This window comes from Macaca fascicularis, chromosome 4 (assembly GCF_037993035.2).
Source record: "Macaca fascicularis isolate 582-1 chromosome 4, T2T-MFA8v1.1".
NCBI lineage: Eukaryota > Metazoa > Chordata > Mammalia > Primates > Cercopithecidae > Macaca > Macaca fascicularis.
Window position 1 is genome coordinate 152,167,226 of NC_088378.1, and position 24,092 is coordinate 152,191,317.

Consider the following 24,092-nt stretch of genomic DNA (forward strand, 5'->3'; position numbering starts at 1 on the left):
AACTTGTAAGCCACAGTTAACTTTTAAAATTGAAGCTAAGAGTCCTACTGAATTAGACCATTTTATGCATTGCTATAATACCTGAGGCTGCGTAAAAGAGGTTTAACTGGCTCACAGTTCTGCAGGCTGTACCAGAAGCATGGTAACAGCAATCTGCTCAGCTTCTAGTGAGGCCTCAGGAAGCCTCCAATCATGGCAGAAGGCAAAGGGGGTGCCCACCTGTCGGGGAGAGTTGGAACAAGAAAAGATGCAAAGAGGAGAGATAACACACACTTGTAAACAACCACCCCACGTGAGAATCCCCTATGGGCCAGAACAGCACCAAGCCATTGGCGAGGGAACCGCCCCCATGACCCAAACACCTCCCACCAGGCTCCAGTTCCAACAGCAAGGATCACAATTCAAAATGAGATTTAGAAGGGACAAACATCCAAACGATGTTGCACTCACTTTCAATCACAAATGAAAATGTCAAGTCTCCTCCTGCTAATTCAACTCAAGCCACCATAAAGTGTGACAGAAGAGATGGGAAGCAGTAAAGGCTGGGGAATTTTCCCGTCTATGTATTTTAAAAAATGCCTGTCTGACCTTGTTGACCTTCATTTCACTTCCAATCAAGAACTGAATAATCTTGTACTGTGGGCAGCATAAAGACAATCTAAATGAGAGGAGGCCCCTGGAGCTCACTTTGCTTTAAATTTACTCTCTGAGCCCTCAACCCCTTGAGATAAGTGTTATCACTGCCTTTCTATAGAAATGGCAAGAGCGAAGTAAGTTTAAAAATGTGGTTAAAACAAAGAGGATATACATTTTATATTGTAAGTCACTGTATTAATGTACACGCATAACTGAAACAAAAGTTCCATTAATACCATAGATGAGCTTAGAAAATGAAGCAAGTATGAAATATTACTTTTTAATATTTAAATACAACATAAAAACCCCCAAAATACACCCCTTACCAAAACAAAACAAAACAATCTTCTCTATCTTAAGTCACTACTTCGATTTCTGCCTTAAAGGGATTTAAGGTGTCGAGGAAGGCAGACTGTTGAACAAATAAGAGGAAGGGCGTGTCAGAGGTGATCTGACAGATGTTTCTAAGTACAGAGAGACACCACAACAAGAGAGTGGTCAACTCTCCCAGGGAAAATCAGGAAAGACTTCAGGGAGAGGTCACACTGAAGTCTGGGAGGCAGAGCAAGCAGGATACAAATTATATACATGATTGTATCTATTTCACAGTACCTTTTGCTAGAATTCCTGTTTTTGATTTTTCCACTTCTTAAAACCAATCTAGTTAAAAGCCTATCATTTTAACTGGATTTCACTGAAAAGATTTATTAAGACTTGGCAGGAAGGGGCCCCATGGTGAAAGACCATGCCTTCAAAAATGAAAATGCTCCTAAAAATAATTTATGAAGTAGAAATTATGTGGCCTTGAGATTCTTAGTTCTAGTCAAAAGACTAATCAAACATTGTCTTAAAATTTAATTTTGAAAAACAACACTGTTGGGCATGGACTGTTAAAGACTGAAAGTCATGAACATTAAAATACCTCTGATTACAGCTGCAAAACTTGTGAGAATACAAGATTTAAGGCATATCCTTAAAAAAATCCCAGGGTTTTGTTTTGTTTTTCTTTTTCTTTTTTTTTTTTTTTTGACCTATTTGACAGTAAAAACTCTATATACAAAATATGTTTTATATTAAAACTTTCAAAACTTATTCTTACAACGCACAAGAATTTTCTCTATAGAATCTTTTCATTTGCTTTTTATTGGTTGGCTTTTTTATCAGTTGCTTACAGTTAGGGAATATGTTCACTCACTCATATCCCAGTTTAAGCACCTTTACAGCATGGTATGAATAAAACAGTCTACACAGAATTTTCTTTAAAAAAATTAAGCTATCTTTATGAACTCCTTACAAAAGAATGTTTTATGTTGGCACAAAATAAAACAGAAAAGAAAAAGAGTGAGAAAAGATCAAAGAGGAAACAAGACACATGAAGTAACAAAATATATAAGAGAGGATCTAAAGGGAACTGCAGAAAAAGTGAGCAGTGATCTTAAACAACAGGCATCAGAAAAGAAAATAATAGATGGGCCTCACTTTCTCATTTCCGTCTGTTCAATATCAACAGCTTTACAGAATAGAAAGGAGGGTATGTGCAACAAGGGGACTAGGTTTCAAATTATAGTACACTGCTGTCTGGCTGCATAATCAGTAATGCCAGGCTTCCCGTGGAGTAGAAATGAATTAATGTATATGAAAAGGGTAAGCCACAAAGAGCTAGACAGAAGTTAATTACAGTTACTACCATAATTAAACAACTGTACTCCTATCAAAACATACAGTGCTAATGACGTTTCTCAAAAGCAAGATGGCAAGGGAGTTTTCAAAACTTTCAAACGCTAAAAGTTAAAGTCAGATCCCATTTCTTTTAAAAGCTCTGGAGGGCTAGGAAATAGGTCACAAATAATTGCATTGATAATGATGATCAAGGCTGAGCATGGTGGCTCACACCTGTCATCCCAGCACTTTGGGACAAAGCAGAGGAGATCACATGAGGCGAGGAGTTCGAGACCAACCTGGCCAACGCGGTGAAACTCCTTCTCTACTAAAAATACAAAAATTAGCCAAGTGTAGTGGTGCATGTCTATAATGCCAGCTACTTGGGGGGCTGAAGCACAAGAATCGCTTGAACCTGGGAGGTGGAGGCTGCAGTGAGCCAAGATCGCACCACTGCACTCCAGCCTGGGCAACAGAGCAAGACTCCGTCTTAAAAAACAAGAAAAAAGGATGACCACAAGTTTGTGAACGACATGTTAAATATACAAATTAAAGTAGACTGAAGGTCACCCCTATGAAATCACTCACTTGCACTGTGATGTACCTTCCTGGGTACGAGTTAGGGGAACAAGGCACAGGTAATGAACCTGGAACTGCACACGGTCCTGGGTAAGTGTAAGCGTATGTGTTCAGGAACCATGGTAGACAGCCAAAGTTGTTTTTCCACCTCAGGATACCTTTGAGTGATAGGATCCTTACCTGTCTAGAACGGTAGCTAACCATGGCAATGAATCTAGGTGAGTGGCTGCAGGGCCTACTCCCCAGCTCCCAGTTTCCCCATAGTCTGGGTTAACCAGTCTGCCATCTCCCCTCTCAGGTCATGGGTCCTCTCAGCCACCATCCCTCTCCCAGGAAACATTCTTGAGAATCACTGCCGTAGGTAATGTTACCTACATTAAATCCCCTCAAATCACTTTTTCCCTCAGCAAACTAAGTTACCAAGAGTAAAACTACCTCTCTCGAAGTCCTGAAAATAAACATGCTCCTGGGTAGCTGCTTCAAAGAGGCACAGTGTTTTTGAGCAACACTGGGAAGCACACTCCCTATCACTGCCCAGAACTCCATCACAACTGAATGGAGTAAGGGCAAAAGAGTTCAAGAACTGGGCTTTCCTCAAGACCCTCTTCACTAGAAAATATAGAGGTATACCAAACAAAAATACATGGTACCTCTGCCACAAACGTCTTCAATTTCATTTTGTGAGAAGGACGGCACAGGGAAAGAAAAAGTAAAATCTGGCATATAGAAATCAGGGTGTGACCATGGAATACTATGCAGCCATAAAAAAGGATGAGTTTGTGTCCTTTGTAGGGACATGGATGCAGCTGGAAACCATCATTCTCAGCAAACTATCGCAAGAACAGAAAACCAAACACCGCATGTTCTCACTCATAGGTGAGAACTGAACAATGAGATCACTTGGACTCGGGAAGGGGAACATCACACACCGGGGCCTATCATGGGGAGGGGGGAGGGGGAGGGATTGCATTGGGAGTTATACCTGATGTAAATGACGAGTTGATGGGTGCTGCCGAATTGATGGGTGCAGCACACCAACATGGCACAAGTATACATATGTAACAAACCTGCACGTTATGCACATGTACCCTAGAACTTAAAGCATAATTTTTAAAAAAAAAAGAAATCAGGGTGTGAGATAAGATAAAGGCTAGTCACATTCTAATAACTTCTGCTAGAGATCACTATCTAAAATGCCAAAATCTATTCTAATGACAGACTCTGAAACTCGATTTTAAATTACAGACACATGCACTTCAAGAATTTCAGAGTAAAAGTGACCTTCCACGTGATACAATTTGCAACTCAGGAAACTGAGAACCAATGAGGTCGTATGGGCTGTTAAAGATGGCATTGTTAGTAGTACAAACAAGCACTTGCACACAGCTCTTCATAGTCTCAATCAAGGACTCTCACCTATCACAGCAGCACCCAACAGCACCCAACACATCAGCTGACTTTTCAGCGCAGCTTCAAGAAATGGTGCACTTTAATTTTCAGAAATACAATAAAGATTTAATGTTAGAAAGCATGCTTTATAAGGACATTTTAATTACTATTTCTTTATTACTCAATACAATGCATACTTTGTTATAAAATGGTAGTACTGAGATAAACTTCTTTAATATATCCAGATATCCAGAGGATATCCAGAGTTGATATCCTAATTGAAGATTCTCCAAGTGAGCTTTCTCTCCCTCAAATTAATAAGCGAAATTGGTATTTAGTCTCTCAGTCTCAAAAATTGCTACGTACCTGCTGTATACTTTGTAATGTGTTACAGAATGAACTTCTAAAAGAAAAAATGTACAAATCACCAAATATTGGAAATAAATGTTCAAATCGATAAAACATTCTTGTAATAATCCTGTACCCATTATTATCAATATTAGGTTTTCTAAGAAAAGATCCATAACATCACTAAAGTTTATCCTGCACCTAATTAAGTTAATTATTCCAATTATCAGATATAATTTTTCAAGAAAAAGAGAAAGTCAGATTTAAATTTCTTTTCTAACTATATCTGAGCCATCAGATTACTTTGTGGTGCCAGTTTTCACTTGACTGTGACATAATAAATTATTTCTCTAACAATAAAATCTTTGTTTTTTAAAAAAAAAATTGAAGAGGATAATTTCTATGTCCTATCAAAGCTTTAGATACTGCATTTCTAACATGACCTGGTTTCTACTTTATATTTCTATTTTTAGGGAAATCAGCTATAAAGTACTAAAGAAGAATTACCAATCCAATACAATTTACAATTGCTGAGAATAATCAAAGCAAAACAGAAAATACCACAATTAACCTACAACTTTACCCTGCATTTGAAAAATGCAATGAAGTTGCTAGTATTTATTTTTTTTCTCTAACTTTACAGTCATCTATTCTCACTATATTTTACCAACCAAAAATAGTGCATTCTCTAATGAAGAATAAAATCTCTCCAGTCACGAAATAAAGCACGTGATACGTATGCAGTGTATAAAAGCAGTGTAGCAACTGTCAATTATCTTAAAAGTTAGTTATAATAAAGGAAGAATATATGATGAAAAAACGTTATTTTCATCTTTTCTTTTAAAGTATATTAAAACTCTTAAAATACAAACATTAAGTGAACATTTTGTATGGAAGCCTCAAAATATGATTAATTGATCTACTTGGTTTTTTTTTTTTTAAACTAAATGACTCCTACTGTAGTAAATAGTATAACATTTAGGTATAATGCAAATTCTTTCTGGGATTGACGCTTTATATTATTAATTTGTTAAGAAAAATTAATATGGTTGAGAAACAAGAACTCTGGGAATCAGAAATTGCCATATCTGAAAATATTATGTACCAGAAATAAAAATGATTAAAATACAGATATAAAAGCAAGGATGTTCAACCATATATTTGCTCATGCTAACAGTTTCACAAAAGTCTAAATGATAATACATTTTTAGAGATTGAACAATACTTGTAGTCTCACCTTCATGAAATCTGCCAAAACACTACCAGGATTCACAAGAGTTAATGTGTAAGTGTAATTTAAGAGTAAGCAAGTCCTCATTAATAGTTAAACAAGGAAAGATGGGGATACTATACTGGACAGGTCAGTGGGACTACTAGCGGAATGGTCGGGTCATGGGAAGCCTGAGAGGTTCAAGCCTAAAGTAATTTCCTTTCCTTGCTTACGGCAATCAAATTTAGTAAACTACTATAAGAGTGTACTATGTGAAAACTACAATATGATTAGCAACCTGAACTATTCAACACTATGCACCAGCTCACCCCACCAAAACCCCAGAATTCAGAAATCAAAAGTTAGAGAAATACCCAAGTCCTCATATCAATAAACTCCATTAATGATGAAAGGTGGTTTCAAATAATAATAAAAAAAGTGCATCTTTGAGCAGAAAAGGAAATATAAGAGATAAATACACTAAAGCTGTATAATTAAATTTAAGATAAACAAAAAGCATATAAGACCATTCTGAAGCCACCATAAAACAGCAGAATGCACTTGGGGGATTCATTTAGGCATTCATTTGTGTTCTAACAGCCTTAATGACTAAAAATATTTGATAAATGTAAAGATACCATCTTCATTTTAAAAAAGCCAGTGAACTTGAGCATTTCCAATGTTTAAAGAATACGTTTTCTAGAGCATCTATTACATATTTTGTAGTAGATAAGCACTGCTGCTGCTTAGTATGTGTGTAGCTAAAAAGAGGACTGATGATTTGGCCAATACAGTTAAAGAGTTACAGAAATACAGACAAGACAACACATGCTGGTTTCTCTTACAAAGTCCTTTCTGTTATTATTCCAAACCAAGGTATAGAATGAAGTAATGTAAAAAATCAACTCAAAGTCTTATCATAGAATGTTTTTGTTTGGGGCCATAAAGAAATTAGCCTACTCTTATTTTTAAGAAAATATTATGGTTCGAAAAATGCTAAGAGACAGAATGAATAACAAGGAGTTCATCCTAGAAATAATGTATGTAGATGTACAGAATACAAATAAGTAAAGCTAGAATCCTTTTGTCAATGTGCGGAAACTAAAGAAGGAGATGTAAAGAAAAGAGGATAGCAAAGCAGATAAACTGACTGTATTTAAGAATGTAACCACAGACTTTGCAATTGGAAATGCAAGTTACCAAACTGTAATCGTATAGTAAAGTTAACTTTACTATATTCATAAACTTAAAACAAACAGGCTCATTGAAAAAAACTAAATAAAGTAATAAATCCCTGGCTCCTTTACTTACTAGAAGGTAGAAGTTACCATGTATTTACTTATACCAATGAGACTGGAAAGTATTCCTAATATGTAAGGCAATCCACAAACTTTTTCCCACTACATTCAGACTACACTAACTGTGTCAGAGATTACATATAATGAGAGAATGCATACAAGTGTTCTTTCAAAGCATATATTAAAAATCAATAAAAATTAGTTTATTGAAATGCAACTATTGAAAAAGCAGATGTGCTTTTGTGGTCCAATATATCCCATATATACCACGCTACATATCTAAGCTCAATCACTTACTCATTGAGTTTGGAAAACATCCTCAAGTAAGTCTGCATTGAGCTCTGTAAGGTGGTTATTCAGTCACTCACACTGATCAAACCACACTTGATACAGTCCTGCTTCCCAGTCTCAACTTATGAACAGTTTATGCTCTAAATAAGTACCACATGCAAAAGTAAAAACCCTTACAGAGTGAAGATTAAGAGCAATGTCTTAAATAAGAAAGGTGCTTGGTGATGTAGTCTGAGAATTTAGGTCAGTCCGGTGCAAGATGGCATCAAATACTGAGAAGTTAGGAAAAAACAAAATCAGTGAAACTTGCAAATTATATACCACATTGGGAAAACCCTAAATTACCACCACTTGAGGCATTTGGAAACTGACTGATGAAACACCAGCAAACATATTAATTATAATAGGGATCTCAACAGAGGTTGACTGGTGAAGAAGTATGACTTAACGGCAAAAACATTTTTCTAATTTCAATAGGTACAATTTATTTGCAATAATTTGTCATAAGATATCCAATTAGACTATCTTTCTACAAATATAAGATTTTTTTAATGATTTTTTGTTTAGATTTCACATGCTCTTTCTGGAAGAAATGCATATTTATATTGCTTTCATAGTTTTCATACAAAAAAAAGTTTTTAATGACCATACGAGCCAAGACTAAGGTATGTATGAATATTTTTAAGAGACAGAAATGAATGTGAATCCACTAGACACCGTATTTCTTTCCTTACATTCAGTTCCACACCTTATAAAATTATCAAAGGGATACAGGAAAAAATCCTAAATTCATTATAATTACATATATCCTGAAGCCAAAACCACAAATGGAGTTTTCTTGTCACTATTAACATGATGAAGATCCATTCAGAATAATTTAGCAAGAATTTCCTGTTTTGATACAATCAAGACAGATAAATGAAAACAAGCTTTTATGGTTTTACGTTAATTACAATAGAGTTAAATGCTTTTATTATCAATGTACCTTACTAGTTTTAAAATACTACTTGGTGTAACATAAGCAGCAATAAGAAGAATGCAAACAGGCTGTGACAGAGGCTGTATGTCTAAATCCACTTCAAACATGAGATATGAAGAGAGCCCAACAGGGATCAAATGTGGAAACAAGAGGGTTATAGCAAAATCCTCTTGTCAGGCGGTATTCCATCTGGCCCTTCTGGGCAGAGCCTTGCTTCTCTACAGCTAACTTCTTATCAATCAGGGTACCAGCAAAGCAGATGGCTCACTGCATAACTAAGAAGATTTTCATAAAGGAACGATTTACTAAAATCTGGGCAGGGCTAGGAAAACCAACAGACAATGTGGTACTCTGAGGCTAGCAACAATGGGGTGCTGTTTCCATCCCAGAGGCAAGGAAGAGAAGAGCTGCAGAAACCAGGAGAAAGAGATAAACAGGGACAGAGAGAGAACTGTGACCTTCGGGTAAGAAAGCAACCAACTCAAAACAGGCAGGGAGGGAGGGAGAGACGGGAATGGATACTCTCAGCTCGCTCTCTTGTCACATCCTCCAATTGGCTAAATCCAACTGGACATAAGATGGCAAGAATCTTACTCATTCATTCCATACAGGTCAGGCTCCACGGACACAGATCAAGATGGAGAATGGATCTGGAAGGACAAACAGAAGATATCCACTTCTGTGGAGGACCATAAAGTAAATGTAAAGCACAGTGAAAATATATATAAGAAACATCAAGCAGCACAGTTGGCTGGAGCAAAGGGTATAATGTGTAGCATTCATGGACAAAAGACGTGAAAATGGTAGAAAGTCCCCAAATTAATTTGGTGAGTAAGAGGCACCAGTGAGAATATACATAGAGGAAAGTAAAATAATCCCAGGTTAATGGTAGCAGGATATGCAGTCAGATTGAAAGGAGTGTCACTGATGGCAAAGATCAGTTAGATTATTCCAGCAGTTCTTATATTAAGGAGGAAGTAAGAGGTAAGCATTAACATGAACTAACGCCCTAATATGTTCTGTGTACCTCAAAAGTCTTATCCATTTAATCCTGCTGATTTTAAGCTGAGAAAACTAAGCCTTAGAAAAATAACTTGCTAAAAGACAACCAACAACTGGCTAACTGCTGTAAAAAACACATTATTTCAATGGCATATGCTGTCTGAATGAAGTACTGGCAGTAGAAATAAAAAGCAATGAACAGAAGTTGACTGATTAGCCTAGTTCTCCATTAACTAAGAGATACCAAAAAGAAATCATGTAACTCCTTCACAGCTCAGCTTCCTGATCTGCAAACTAAGGAAAGCTATCAAAATTATTCCTTCCATCTAAAAAATTTTCCTGTTGCATTACAAAGACTTAATTATCAAACTTCCCATCCTCTAAACGAACCTGCCAATGAATATCGCCTTCAACTTCATCTTTGAGTCACTCTCATAGCTAAATGCAAACACAATCTCTCCAGTAAATCCACTCAAGTTCACACTCATCAGTAAGAAGCTATCCCTGATTAACTCAGCCTGGGAGTAACAGGTCTTGTATGATTTCCTATAGAAATTATATCTCTCCAAGCCATTTGGCAAACTCCTAAGCACACTGTTAGCTACCATTAATTTCCTAAAATAGATATTATTTTTTTAGAGTAGTTTTAGATTAAAAAAAAAACTCAGCAGAAGTACAGAGTTTTCATACATCACTGCCCCCACTCCACACACAGCCTCTCCAACTATCAACAGCCCACACCAGAGTGGTACGTTTGTTACAATCAATGAACCTACACTGACACATCATTTTCATCAAGAGTCCACAGTTTACATTAGGGTTCACTCTTGGTGGTGTTCATTCTAAGGATGTGAACAAAAGTATAATGACAATTGTCCACCATTACAGCATCATACACAATAGAATTACTGTCATAAATATCTTCTATTTTCTGCCTACACATCCCTCCCTACTCTCTAATCACTGGCACCAACTAATCCTTTTACTCCTTCCATATTTCACCTTTTCCACAATGTCCGATTAGTTGGACTCATACAGTATGTAGCCTTACAGATGGATGTCCTTCACATCATAGTATGCATTTAAAGTCCCTCTATATCTTTTCATGGCTTTTTTGCTCATTTCTTTTAGTGTCAAATAATATTCCATTATCTGCATGTACCAGTTTCTTTATTCACTTACTAAAGGGCCATTTTTTTGCTTCTAAGTTTTAGCAATTATGAATAAAGCTACTATAAACACTGTGTACAGGTTTTTGTATAGACGTAAGTTTTCAACTCATTTGGATAAATATCAAGTAGCACACCTGCTGGATGTAAGACTGTGTTTAGTTTTAAGAAACTGCCAAACTGTCTTTCAAAGTACCTGTACCATTTTGCATTACCATCAGTAATAAATGAGACTTCCTGTTGCTCCACATCCTTGCCAGAATTTGGTGTTGTCAATGTTTTGGATTTTGACCATTGCACCAGGTATATAGTTTTAACATACCACTATATTGCATTGCTGCTTCAATTTGTAATTCACTAATGACAGACATATGATGCTGAACATCTTTTTATACACTAATTTTACATTTGCATATCTTCTTTGGTAAATTGTCTGTTCAAGTCTTTTGCCCATTTTTTAACTGGGTTGTTCCTTTTCTTATTATTGAGTTTTAAGAGGTCTTCATATATTTTGGATAATAGTCCTTTATCAGATGTGTATTTTGCAGATATTTTCTCCCACTCTGTGACTTATCTTCCCATCCTCTTGACAGTGTCTTTTATAGAGTAAAAATTTTTCAACTTAATGACATCCAACTTGGCAATTATTTCTTTCATAAATCATACTTTTGATGTTGTATCTAAAAAATCACGCCATACCAAGATCACCTAGATTTTCTCCTATGTTCTTCATCATCATTACTTTTTTTACCTGGTACTTAAGACAAAGGATGAATAAGGCAACAATGCCCTCAAGTATCTTAAATCACTGCTTAAGACGCTCAATCAAATAACCTTTAAGGTAGTGAATCTCAACTGAGAGAGAGCAGAGAAATAACGGTATCATGTAAATCACAGTAGAACATACAGGCTTTGGAGCCAGACTGCCTGGACTCAAATCCCAATGCTGCCACTGACGAGCTGTATGCACTTATGTCTCAACTTTGTCCTCTGCAAAATGAGGAAAATATTTATGCCCACTTCACTTCACAGTACTATTATGAAGGTTAAACGACTTAACCCATGGGAAGTGTTTAACACAGCGGCTGTCACACTGTAAGTACACAATAAATGCTAGTACTTCTGGATTCTCCAAGATGGAGCTGAAGTAGTTTGTAAAAACATTCAAATTATCATTGCTATAAATTTTTAATCCTGATACTTCATTTTATTTTGGAACTTCAAAAGAAGACTAAGGGCTAAGCATGGCAGCTCATGCCTGTAATTTCTGCACTTTTGGAGGCCAAGGTGGGTGGATTGTTTGAGCCCAGGAGTTCGAGACCAGCCTAAGCAACATGGCAAAATGTCATCTCTATTTATAAAATAAAAAATTTTTTAAAATTTAAAAATAATAAAAAAGATTAAGGTATACTCTCATTCTCATATTCTCATAATCTCATTTATTAGAAATTGATTGTGATAATCTCTGATAAAGCAATGATTCAAAATTAATGAAGAGAAGCACATGGAAAGTAGTAGACACCACCCAGAAAGAAAAGTGCAGCATTAAAATTTCCAGTTCGGCAGGTGGAGACTATCTGGTTTTTTAAAATATATAAATTTCTCATTTATAACAAAACAGTATTTAAGTGAGACTTTCAATTCACTTAATATTTCAGTATCATATTATTGGTTTTCATTTGTGCTAATCTAACATAGGAAAAAGCTTTAAAAATTTTAAAATTATATCACAGAGTTAAAGATGGTTTATTTCAGTGACTTCAATAAGAATCTATGTCAGTGAGTGTCGGCTAACAAAATAACCAAAACTTAATTCTACTTTCTTTGCGTAATTTTTAGTGTAACTATAAAAAATTATACCTTGAAGAAGTATCAAAATTATTAGTTAAAAGTATAAAACAATTATGTGATATGAAAATGTACAAATAAAAAAATTCCTAATTATTTATTTATTTATTTCGAGACAGGGTCTCGCTCTGTCAAGTGGGCTGGAATGCAGTGGTACAATCACTGATCACTGTACCCTCAACCTCCCAGGCTCAAGCAATCCTCCCACCTGAGTCCCCTGAGTAGGTGGGTCTACATGAGCACCCCACCACACCCAGCTAATTTTTCTATTTTTTATAGAGATGAAGTTTCACCATGTTGCCCAAGCTGGTCTCGTACTCCTGGTCTCGAACTCAAGCAATCCGACCACCCCAGTGTCCCAAAGTGCTGGGATTACAGGCATGAGCCACTGTGACCAGCCAATTTCTTTATCTTAAAATTGTTTAAATTCTTTCCATCTGAAATTCAAACTAAATTCATTTTACACAAAAATAAAATAACATTAAAAAAAAAAAACTATTACCTGATTCATTTATTCTTTAAAGTCAGGATGTCACTGTGTCGCTCAGGCTGGAATGCAGTTACACAATTATAGCTCACTGCAGACTTGAACTCCTGGGCCCAAGTGATCCTCCTGCTTCAACCTCGTAAGTAGCTGGGACTACAGCTGTACACCACAGCATCCAGCTGACTTTCTCCCCCAGAGATCCCAGGATCTCACTCTCTTGCCCAGGCTGAAGGTAAACTCCTGGCCTCAGGAATCCTCCAGCCTCCATTGCTGGGGTTACAGGAGTGAGCCATTGCTCTTGGCCTGATTCGTTTATAAGCCAAACAAATACACAGTAGAGTGCCTGCCTCCAATATTAGATTGGCAAATTCATGAAGCCAAGGATAACATTTATGATTTTATATCTAAAGCAATAACTTTCATAAAGATGCCTGGCAAGAGTTAACCAAGTGGTGTTTCTATTATGTAGTTCAGAAAATATATACATCTGTTTATCTCACTTTCAACGATTACCTTTAATTGTTTCCTCCACAACTTCTACCACACGGTCTATCTGTTGAACCTAGAAGAAAAAAAAAAACAAACGATTAGACAAGTAATTTACACGGAGAAGAAAAATTTGTGTTTATCCTTATGGTTGAGTCAATATTACACATTTTCTAAGCACATCGATGCAGGTTTCCTTTAATGTATTTGGAGACATAAAAAATATTTTATATTAATATTTTGTGTTACAATGAAGTATGAAATTATCACCCTCCTGTCCTCCAATGATAACTGAAAAAATCACATTGCATTTAAATAAACTGCCTGGAGTTGTTTTAGGATAGCCTATCGACACATACTCAACACATCCTGAGACAGAAACTTAAGTTTAATTAACACATGTCTTCTCACACAAAGCTTCAAGAAAAAAATGGCGTAAAATAACAACTTACACAGAAAGAGCAGGCTAGTATTAAGGAGATCTGTCCTAGATTCTATCTTTATTATTTTAATACTCAAAACCCTTTTAATGAATTTCTACAATGTGCTGGGTACTGTACTCGGGTCCATGAAATGCAAAGTCAAATAATACAGCTTCTGTTCTATACACCAGAGACTAAGGAAGATTTCCCATGGGAAAACAGAGGAAAGGTAATAAAATCAGACCAAGTGATCCAGGAATGCTTCCTAGAGAACCAAGGGTGACTCCTGGGGTTATGATTAAACAAGATTATGATTGGAGAAGCCCACTGAGAATGAGAGAGCACGGCTAGAGTTTAAAAGGAAAATGAAAACAGAAAAGTAATATTATGATTCACAAAGCTAAAAAAAAGAATAAGTCAAAGTTGATTCTTCTTTAAAAGTCCTTAAATTACCATTGTTTTATTACAGAAGAAATATCACAAAAAAAGTCAAACAAAATAGAATATAACATGGAAGTTAGTTAAAGGAAATCATAACATCTTTCATCCTGTATTTCCACCCCTCTGATGAAACCACTAATAATAGTGTGATGAGCAGATACCATGAAATTTTCTGGCATCAAACATTTACGTACAGGTCTGTTCTATAGTTTTATCCTTTTTTTTTTTTTACAAATGATAGTGGGTGTGTGTGTGTGTAAACAAATATATAAAATAGATATACAAAATAGACCAAGACCAGCTGGGGCAACACAGTGAGGTCCCGAGGTCTTTGGTGGGGGCTATACATATGTATAAAATACACCTCTGCCTTGATGTTTTTTCTATATATTGTCAGTCTATAGGTCCATTTCATTCCCTTTAATAGCTGCCTACTATCTCTCTGAATGGTTGCACCATGATGTGATGGATGCATCCATACCTCTATTGATGAAAGAATTTCTCTTCTTTCATGATTATACAATGCTGCAATGAACTCAACTGAGACAAGAGGAACCTGTTTTTAAAACTTTATTAAATATGTAATGGCTGGCTGGCCACAGTGGTTCACACCTATAATTCCAGCACTTTGGGAGGCCTGGGCGGGGGGCAGATCACTTGAGGTCAGGAGTTCAAGACCAGCCTGGCCAACATAGTGAAACCCTATCTCTATTAAAAATACAAAAATTAGCCGGGTGTAGTGGTGCATGCCTTACTCCCAGCTACTCAGGAGGCTGAGGCAGGAGAATAACTTGAACATGGGAGGTGGAAGTTGTAGTGAGCTGAGATCACGCCACTGCACTCAAGCATGGGCAACAAAGAGAAAAAAAAAAAAAGAAGAAAGAAAAGACAAGAGAAGATGGGAAGGGAAGGGAAGGGAAGGGAAGGCAGGGGAGGGGAGGGGAGGGGAGGGGAGGGGAGGGGAGGGGAGGGGAGGGGAGGGAAGGGAAGGGAAGGGAAGGGAAGGGAAGGGAAGGGAAGGGAAGGGAAGGGGTAATTCTCTTAAAAATATTCCTTTGGTCTCAGTATCTTACGGAAAATGAGGAAAGGCTTGTGAGAGCAGACCTGAACTCCATTCTACCTCTGACCACTTAGCCCAACATGATGGCAGCAGCAACAATAATTACTGAGAAACTGCTAAAGGCACGTAAATCTCAGACAACATTAGGTTTTCAGCCCCCAGCAAACCTACCTAACTGGAGATGCATCTATCAGGAAACAATGGAACCATTAGGTCCTGGTTTTGTTATGAGAGCCCGGTTGGCTTCCATAGAGAATGTGATTGAAGCAGCCAGCAGAAGAAAGATTTCAAAGAGGAGGAAGTGACCAACAGTGTTAAACACTACAGAGACATAAGTATACAGACTAAAATGAACATGTTTGATTTAACAATACGGGAATCAAACTTAGGGAAAGCAGTGAGTTCAGTAGTAATGAATTATACGTAAGCAAACAGAGTTAATTTGACTACTCTTAGTAAAAAGTTGGGTAGAAAGGGAAGGAGAAGAAAGACTCTTGATGGCTAGAGAATATTGAATATTTATGTTTTGGATTAGGTTAGTACAAGTAACTATTTATTTATTTTTTTTAGTTTGAGCGGAGAAAGGCAGTAGGCAAAGGAGTTGTAGACTGAAAAACAAGTGATGGAGCAACGATCTTCAGGAAGTAGAGATCAGGAAGTAGACAGAGCAAAATCTAAAACATGAGTAGAGGATAACTCAGAGTGAGAAAAGGGCCAAGTCTTTGTCTCCTGAAAGAAGAGGTTAGGGGTAAAGCATGGGAAAAGATGCTAGTACTCTTATAGAGGTCAGGGAGGATCTAAGCAAATTCCCACCTGTTGCCCTCAATTTTTCTCAGTGAAGTAAGCGGGAAGTTCATCTGCTAAGAGGTAGAAAGCATATCGTAAAATCATAACAGAATGAACGTTTACAAATACACAGACAACAAGAGACAGTGATGACTAGGAACACATAAAATTCACCAGACAGTATTGGGATACCAGTTGAAATCTGAGACCATGAATTTACAACAATAACTCCAAGTCCCAGCAGTTCTACAGCAGGAGCCAAGCAGACAAACAGATTGACCCAAGGTTTGTTAATACCACCATTTATTCACTCATCAATTGTTAACCATCTAAATTATACCAGGATGGTTGAAGACTGATGAAACAACACTAAGAGATTTGTGGAATGGACTAGAAAGAAAATGAAACAAGGAAAGTTGACTAGATATTTTAGATGAGAGGAAGTTTGGCAAATAGGTTAGACAGGGAAAGAAGTAGAGCCAGAAAAGAAGACATGAAGTGGCTGGGTGTTGGAGAAAGAGAAAAATTGAAAACAAAGGAAGGAGAAAAGAAAAAGGACAGAAAGTTATAACCAGAGTACAGACACAGGCATTTAGTATTTCTGAAGAATAGTAAGGTCCAATATCTGGCAATGGGAATAGGTTGCTGAAACAAGATGTAGGTGATGACCACTGGAACTGATGTATGATGAAGTGAGAGGTGACAATGTTGCCAAGACATTATATCCAGACACTCAGATTGCCAAAGATAATACAGACATGAATAGGATAAGAGTTGGTCAAATTTCCTACTGGATGTGGGTGAATAACCAAGATACCAATTAAGGATAGAAGACAGACAATAAAATGAATAAAATATAAGATAATTCAATGATGAAACCAGAAAGAAAAATATTTTCCTATGCAGTTAAAAATATAAAAGCTCAAAAGCACTGCATCTATTCTTATAGCACATGGACTGAATAAGAAGCCATATTTCTAGGGAAAAGTCAGAACATGCAGAGGAAGCAATCTGTTAAAAAGTTGAGGGTAAGCTAAAACTATAAAACTCTTAGAAGAAAACACAGCCTTAAATCTACATGAACCTGAGATTAGACACTGATTTATTAGATGTAACGCCAAAGCACAAACAACAAAAACAACAAAAAAAAAATAAATTGAGTATCATCAAAATTCAAACCATTTCATACTTCAAAGGACAACATCAATAAAGTAACATGACAACACAGAAAATGAGAGAAAACTTTTATAAATCACATATCTGGTAAGGAACTTATATCTAGAATTTATAAAGAACTTCTACAACTCAATAATAAAAAGACAACCCAATTAAAAATGGGAAAATAATCTGAACAGACACTTTTCCAAGCAAAATATACTTATGGCCAACAAACATATGAAAAGATACTTAACATCATTAGCCAACCAAGAAATGCAAATCAGAACCATAATGGAGGAATAGGGAGCTATTGCTTAACGGGTATAGAGTTTTAGTATAAGAAAATGAAAACATTCTAGAGATAGTGGTGATGACACACAATAGTGTAAATGTACTCTGTGCCAGTTAAAAATGGTTACAGTGGTCAATTTTATTTTATGTAGTTTACCAGTATTGAAAAAAACACAATGAGATACTACTTCACACCCAGTAGGATGGCTATCATCAAAAAGACAGGCAGGCCAGGTGCAGTTGCTCACACCTGTAATCCCAGCACTTTGGGAGGCCAATATGGGAAGATCACTTTAAGGCCAGGAGTTTGAGCCCAGCTTGGGCAACACAGCGAGATCCTGTCTCTACAAAAAAATTTTAAAAATTAGCTGGGCACAGTGGTGCTCATCTGTATTCCCAACTACTTGAGAGGCTAAGGCTTTCGGAAAGACAGCTTGAGCCCAGGAGTTCAAAATTACAGTGACCTATGATCACACCACTGCACTCCAGTGTAGGTGACAGAGTGAGACCCTGTCTCCTAAAATACACACGCACACATACAGATAATAACAAGTGCTGGTGAAAATGTGGAGAAATGGGAACCTTCATACATTGCTGATGGGAATGTAGTAAAATGATGCAGCACTTTGGAAAATAAGCTGCCTGTTCCTCAAATGATTAAACATAGAGTTACCATATAATCTAGCAATGTCAATCCTAGTTATAACTCCAAGAAAAATGAAAACATGTCCATACAAAAACTTGTACACAAATGTTCATAATAGCATTATTCATAATAGGCAAAAAGTGAGAACGCAAGTATCCACTGGTGAACAGATTAACAACATGTGGCATATGCATACAATGAAATACAGCAATGCATCACTAAGACAGAATATGTTCTGAGAAATGTGTTATTAGGCCATCGCTTCATTGTGTGAACTTCAGACCGTACTTACACAAACCCAGACGGTACAGCCTGCTACTCAGCTAGGCTATATGGTACAGCCTACTGCTCCTAGGCTACAAACCTGTACAGCCTGCTACTGTACTGAATACTGCAGGCAGCTGCTACACAATGGTAAGAATCTAAACACATAAAAGGTACAGTAAAAATACTGTATTATAATCTAAAGAGACCACTGACTTATATACAATACATCGTTGTTTAAAGTTGTTATGCGGTGCCTGATCATACTCCTAATCCATAAAAGGGAATGAAGTATGGTTACATGCTACAAATGCAAAGTGAAACAAACCAGACAAAAAGTTCACAATAGGAAATGTCCAAAATAAGGAAATCTACAGAGATAATGTCGGTTAGTGATTGTCTTTGGATAGGCAGAGGAAGAATGAAAGGCAGTGCTAAGAAGTACCTGGGTTTTTTTTTTTTTTGAAATGATGAAAATGTTCTAAATTGATTGTGGCAATGGTCATACAATTCTATGAATAAACTAAAATGCACTGAATTGTACACTTTAAATGGGTGAATTGCATGGTGTATGAATTATATCTCAGTAAAGTTGTTATTACCAAAAAGAAAAAAAAAGTTGAGAGTGGTCAAAGGTTCTAACATAAAGGCCATGAAAGTCAAGGAAAAACCAAGGAAATGTTACAGATTAAAGGAGACTGAAGAGACCTGACCTGAATGCTACTATGAATCTGAGATTTTTCATTTCCTATAAAGTACAATATTGAAACAATTGGCAATAACTGAATAAAGCTAATACATTAGCTTATAGTATTGTATTAATACTGATAATTGTACTATAGTGATTTAAGAGTGTGTCCTAGCTTTTGAAATATACGGGCATTTAGAAGTAAAGGGCATCATGTTTGCAACTCAGTTTCACAAGGATCGGGATGGGGGGAAAATGTGTACACATAAAGAGAATGAGAAAATGTGTTAAAATGTTAATATTTGGGGAATCTGGGTAAAGAGCGTATAGGAACTCTATATTTTTACAACATTTCTGAGTGATATTATGCCAAAATGAAAAGTCTGAGAGAGAGAGAGAGAGAGAGAGAGAGTGTGTACATGTGTGCATGCACCTAGAAGAAACAAAGATGGCCCTGATGAAGATGGCGACCATCATGATCACATAGAATTTGCTTGAATGTATATAGCTGAAAATATATCCTCCAACTTAAAATAGTACTGATTACATTTGCTTTTAAGGCAGGAAGTGGGATACTGCCAACACATAATAATTTAAATCACTGGATGGTGTGTGGGAACCCCAGGACCTTAAAAAGAAAGGTCTGCCAAAACTGTAAAATAAAAAATAAAAAATAAAAATTTAAGTACGTGATTACAAACAGAAGAGAAGTTTATTAAATGATTTAAAGAAAATATTATGTCCATTTTGGTTTCCAGTAAGGAAGACAATGGAGGAAGCAGTGGGGAAAAGGGAAAAAAGGGGAGACCAAGAGGAAAGGGAGAGAAGAGTCAGGGGAGGGGGAGTTACATGGAAGAGGGGGAAGTCAGGAGGGAAAAAAATGAAGGGTGGGAAGCACAGAAAGAAGAAAAAACAATCGAGAGCAAGAAAACAAACTCAAAATTCACATACAGTAATGAAGAATATATTGAACTCATTCTGGGAGAAAAGGAAAGTTGTTATTAATTAATACTATAAATTGAGGCCCTGAATACACAAGAGCTTATTCTCTAGCATGTAATTCAAATAAAATAAATAAAACAGTATCTTGTGTCCTTCAGGCACTTAGTTATAAATATACACACAAAAAAGACATGCAGTATGTTCTATTACTGACTCCATATGTTCTCAACAATGAAGAAAGGAGTCGGTGTATAAACAATTCATAAATAACATTAATGAGTCATTCTACTGCAGAACTTTAAAAAGAAATCCACAAAAATATTTTATTCAGCTATTATCAACTATGCCAAATTTATAACTAGACATGTATTGAAGAAACAAGCCTATACAATGGCATGCAAAGCAAATAAAAATGCTATTCTAAAGTATCCTAATCACTCAGAGCAGTGCTGTCTGCAGGACCTTCTGCAGTGATGGAAATGTTTATATGCTGTGCCATCCACTATGATAGTCACTAGCCACATGTGGTTATTACAGACTTGAAATGTGGCTACTGTTACTGAGGAACTTAATTCATATTTAAATAGTCAAATGTGGCTACTGCAGCCACACTGAAAAGTGCAGCTTTAGGGAATGGCTAAGGGAGCTACCCAGTTTAAAACAGTAATTTGTTATGGCAGCCTTAGGAAATGAACATACATCTCAAACACAATTTTGCCAACTAGGCTCAAAAAAAAAAAAAAAGTCCACTCATTTGAAGCTGTCAGAGAACAAGCTGATATTGCTCTGCAGTGGAAGGCTCTGCTTTAGTATGCACTTGAAGGATTTTTTTCCTGAAAAACCAGCAGCTAGATAAGTTAATGACTAGGAATAACACCGTGACAGCTAACATTTCTTGAACAATTACTCTGTTTCATGCTCTACACTGACACTTCATGTGCATTATCACACTTAATCCTCAAATACTACTAGGCAGGAGGAGATAGTACTGTTATTTCTTCTTTTCTTTTCTTTTTTTTTTTTTTTGAGACAGAGTCTCACTCTGTTGCTCAGGCTAGAGCGCAGTGGTGTAATCTCGGCTCACTGCAACCTCTACTCCCCAGGTTCAAGCGATTCTCCTGCCCCAGCCTCCCAAGTAGCTGGGATTACAGGCGCACGCCACCACATCAAGCTAATTTTTGTATTTTTAGTAGAGATGGGGTTTCACCATGTTGGCCAGGTTGATCTCGAACTCCTAACTTCAAGTGATCCACCCGTCTCAGCCTCTCAAAGTGCTAGGATTACAGGTGTGAGCCACCATGCCTGGCCAATAGTACTGTTATTTCTGAGGCTGAGAGAATTGAGGCACAAGGATATCAAGCTAGAGTTTTGCCAATGATTCCTAGTAGATCTTGTCCAGAAATGGCAGATAGGTGGTCCTCTTGATGAATCTCCCTTTTCTTATGCACATGGAGGTTATTATTAAATGATCATAAAATGCCATTCAACTGAACCTGAACTTTCAAGAGACTCAGACAACAACTATTTTCCCCAAACTCTCCCCCACAAATCACCATTGGTATAAATACATTCATTTTAAAAATATTTGTTAAACACTAACCATGAACTACAAAGTTATAGTAACTGGGAACATAATAGTGAAAAATACAATGTCCCTACTTTGGGAGGGCAAGGCTGGAGAATCACTTGAGCCCAGGAGTTTGAGACCAGCCTGGAAAACTACAGACACCATCTTTACAAAAATGAAAAAGTAGCCATGTGTGGTGGCATGTGCCTGTAGTCCCAGCTACTCAGGAGGCTGAGCTAGGAGGATCACTTGAGCCCAAGAAGTCAAGGCTGCAGTGTGACATGATCACATCATTGCACTCCAGCCTGAGTGACAGGGTGAAACCCTGTCTTAAACAAACAAAAAATACAACATCCCTGCTTCATGGACCTTATATTCTAATGAAGGGAAAGAAACATGCAAATAATGGAAAACCTTCATTTGCTACAATGACAGACACTATGAAGAAATTAAAATCTGGGGCCAGATGTGGTGGTTCACGCCTATAATCACGGCACTTTGGGAGACTGAAGTGGGAAGATTGTTTGAGCCTAGGAGTTTGAACCCATCCTGGGTAACACAGCGAGACCCCATATTAAAAAAAAAAAAAATGGAAAAGAAAAATAAAGTCTGAGATTAGTGGTAGGAGGCAGAGAGCACAATTTTTCTACAGTGGTCCAATTAAACTTACTGAATAGGTAGCATTAATCCTGGGACCTGAACCACTGACAGAGGCATCAATGTGAACCTCCGGCAGAAGAGTAAGTACAAGGACTGAGAGGCTGAAATAACATAAATGGGTTGTGTGGTCAAAAGAAGACCAGCAATTAGGGACACAGTGGTAAGAGATGAGGTCACATAATGATGGTAGAAAGAGTATGTGAGACCCTGCAGTTCATGCTATGTGGTTTAGATTTTATTCTATTTGCAAACGAAAGCCATTGGAGGGTTAATAGAATAATATTAACAACATTGCTCAGGTTAATTATATTAAAAATGTGAAAAACTGCTCTTTGTCCATATTTCTCTATTAGTTGGTATGACTCTTATTAAGCCTGCATGAATCTGGCTGGGGTTTTGTTATCTCTTGATTTTATCCCAAGATACCTCAAATCTTTTCAGGAGTAAAAGAAGTTAATACATTATAGATATAGATATAAAAACATACATGCAAAGTACTTTCTTATTAGCTGTCTTAATTTTGATTGTACATAAATAAATAAAAAGACAATGTCATTTTCATTCCAATTAAAAAATATCACAATCAAAACTTTAAAACTACCTGAAAACTCCACTCATCTATAAAAGGAAAAAATGATATCAGGGTCCAGTTTCATTCTTTTGCATGTGGCTCTCCAGTTTTCCCAACACCATAAAGACACTATCCTTTCCCCAGTGTGTCTTCTTGGTGGGCTTGTTGAAAATTAGTTGAGTGCATATGCTTGGTATGCTTGGATTTATCTCTAGGCTCTCTGTTCTGTTCCCATTAGTCTATGTGTGTCTGCTGTTTTTACGCCAGTGCCATACTGTTTTGATTACTATAGGGTTTTTTTTTTTTTTTTTTTTTTTTTTTTTTTTAAAGAAACAGAGTCTTGCTCTCTTTCCCAAGCTGGAGCTGGAGTGCTGTGTCACAATCACAACAACTCACCACAGCCTGGAACTCCTTGGCTCAAACAACCCTCCTGCCTCAGCCTCCCAAGTAGCTGGAACCACAAGAGTGTGCCATCATGCCAGGCTAATTGTTTTTGTTGTTGCTGTTGTTGTTGTTGTTGCTGTTGTTGTTGTTGTTATTATTATTATTTTAGAGACAAGGTTTCAGTATATTGCCCAGGTTGATCTCAAATTCTCAGCCTCAAGAGATCTTCTCACTTCAGCCTCTTGAGTTGCTGCAATTATAGGCATAAACCACCGCTAGCCACAATAACTTTATACTGTAATTTTAAATCAGAAAGTGTGATGTCGCCAACTTTTTCTTTTTCAAGACTGTTTTGGCTATTCAGAGTCTCCTGTGGTTCCATACAAATTTTAGAACTGTTTTTCTATATTTGCAAACAATGTCATTGGAATTTTGATAGAAACTGCATTGAATCTGTATACTATACCATACACAAAAATCAGCTCCAAAAAGATTATAGGCCTAAATGTAAGACCTGACACTGCAAAATTCCTGGGAGGAAACTCTCCCTCCTTAAACATAGGGAAAAAGATCTTTGACACTGGCCTTGTCACTGATTTTTTGGATATCACACCAAAAGCTCAGGCAACAAAAAGCAAAAATAAACAAATAGGACTACATCAGGCTAAAATGCTTCTGCACAGCAAGGGAAGCCATCAACTGAATGAAAAGGCAGCCTATGGATTGGGAGAAAATATTTGCAAACCATATACCTGATAAGGGATTCACATGCAAAATATACAAGGAATTCATACAACTCATAGCAAAAAATTAAGTAACCTTATTTAAAAA

The 24,092-nt window shown here is 36.8% G+C and overlaps 1 protein-coding gene across 6 annotated transcripts in view; it reads right to left on the reverse strand.

Annotated features, from left to right (window-relative positions):
- The window catches only part of CDKAL1 (CDKAL1 threonylcarbamoyladenosine tRNA methylthiotransferase), a 713,545-nt gene that overhangs the window by 458,336 nt on the left and 231,117 nt on the right, over positions 1-24,092 (reverse strand). For all 6 annotated transcript variants that reach the window (XM_074038810.1, XM_005553933.4, XM_045389964.2 and 3 more), the window contains one exon: positions 13,409-13,457. Coding sequence is in view for 5 of the 6 variants with exons in the window: in XM_005553933.4 (XP_005553990.1) it covers positions 13,409-13,457 (49 nt within the window). In the remaining variant the exon portion in view is untranslated. The remainder of the gene's footprint in view (positions 1-13,408; positions 13,458-24,092) is intronic.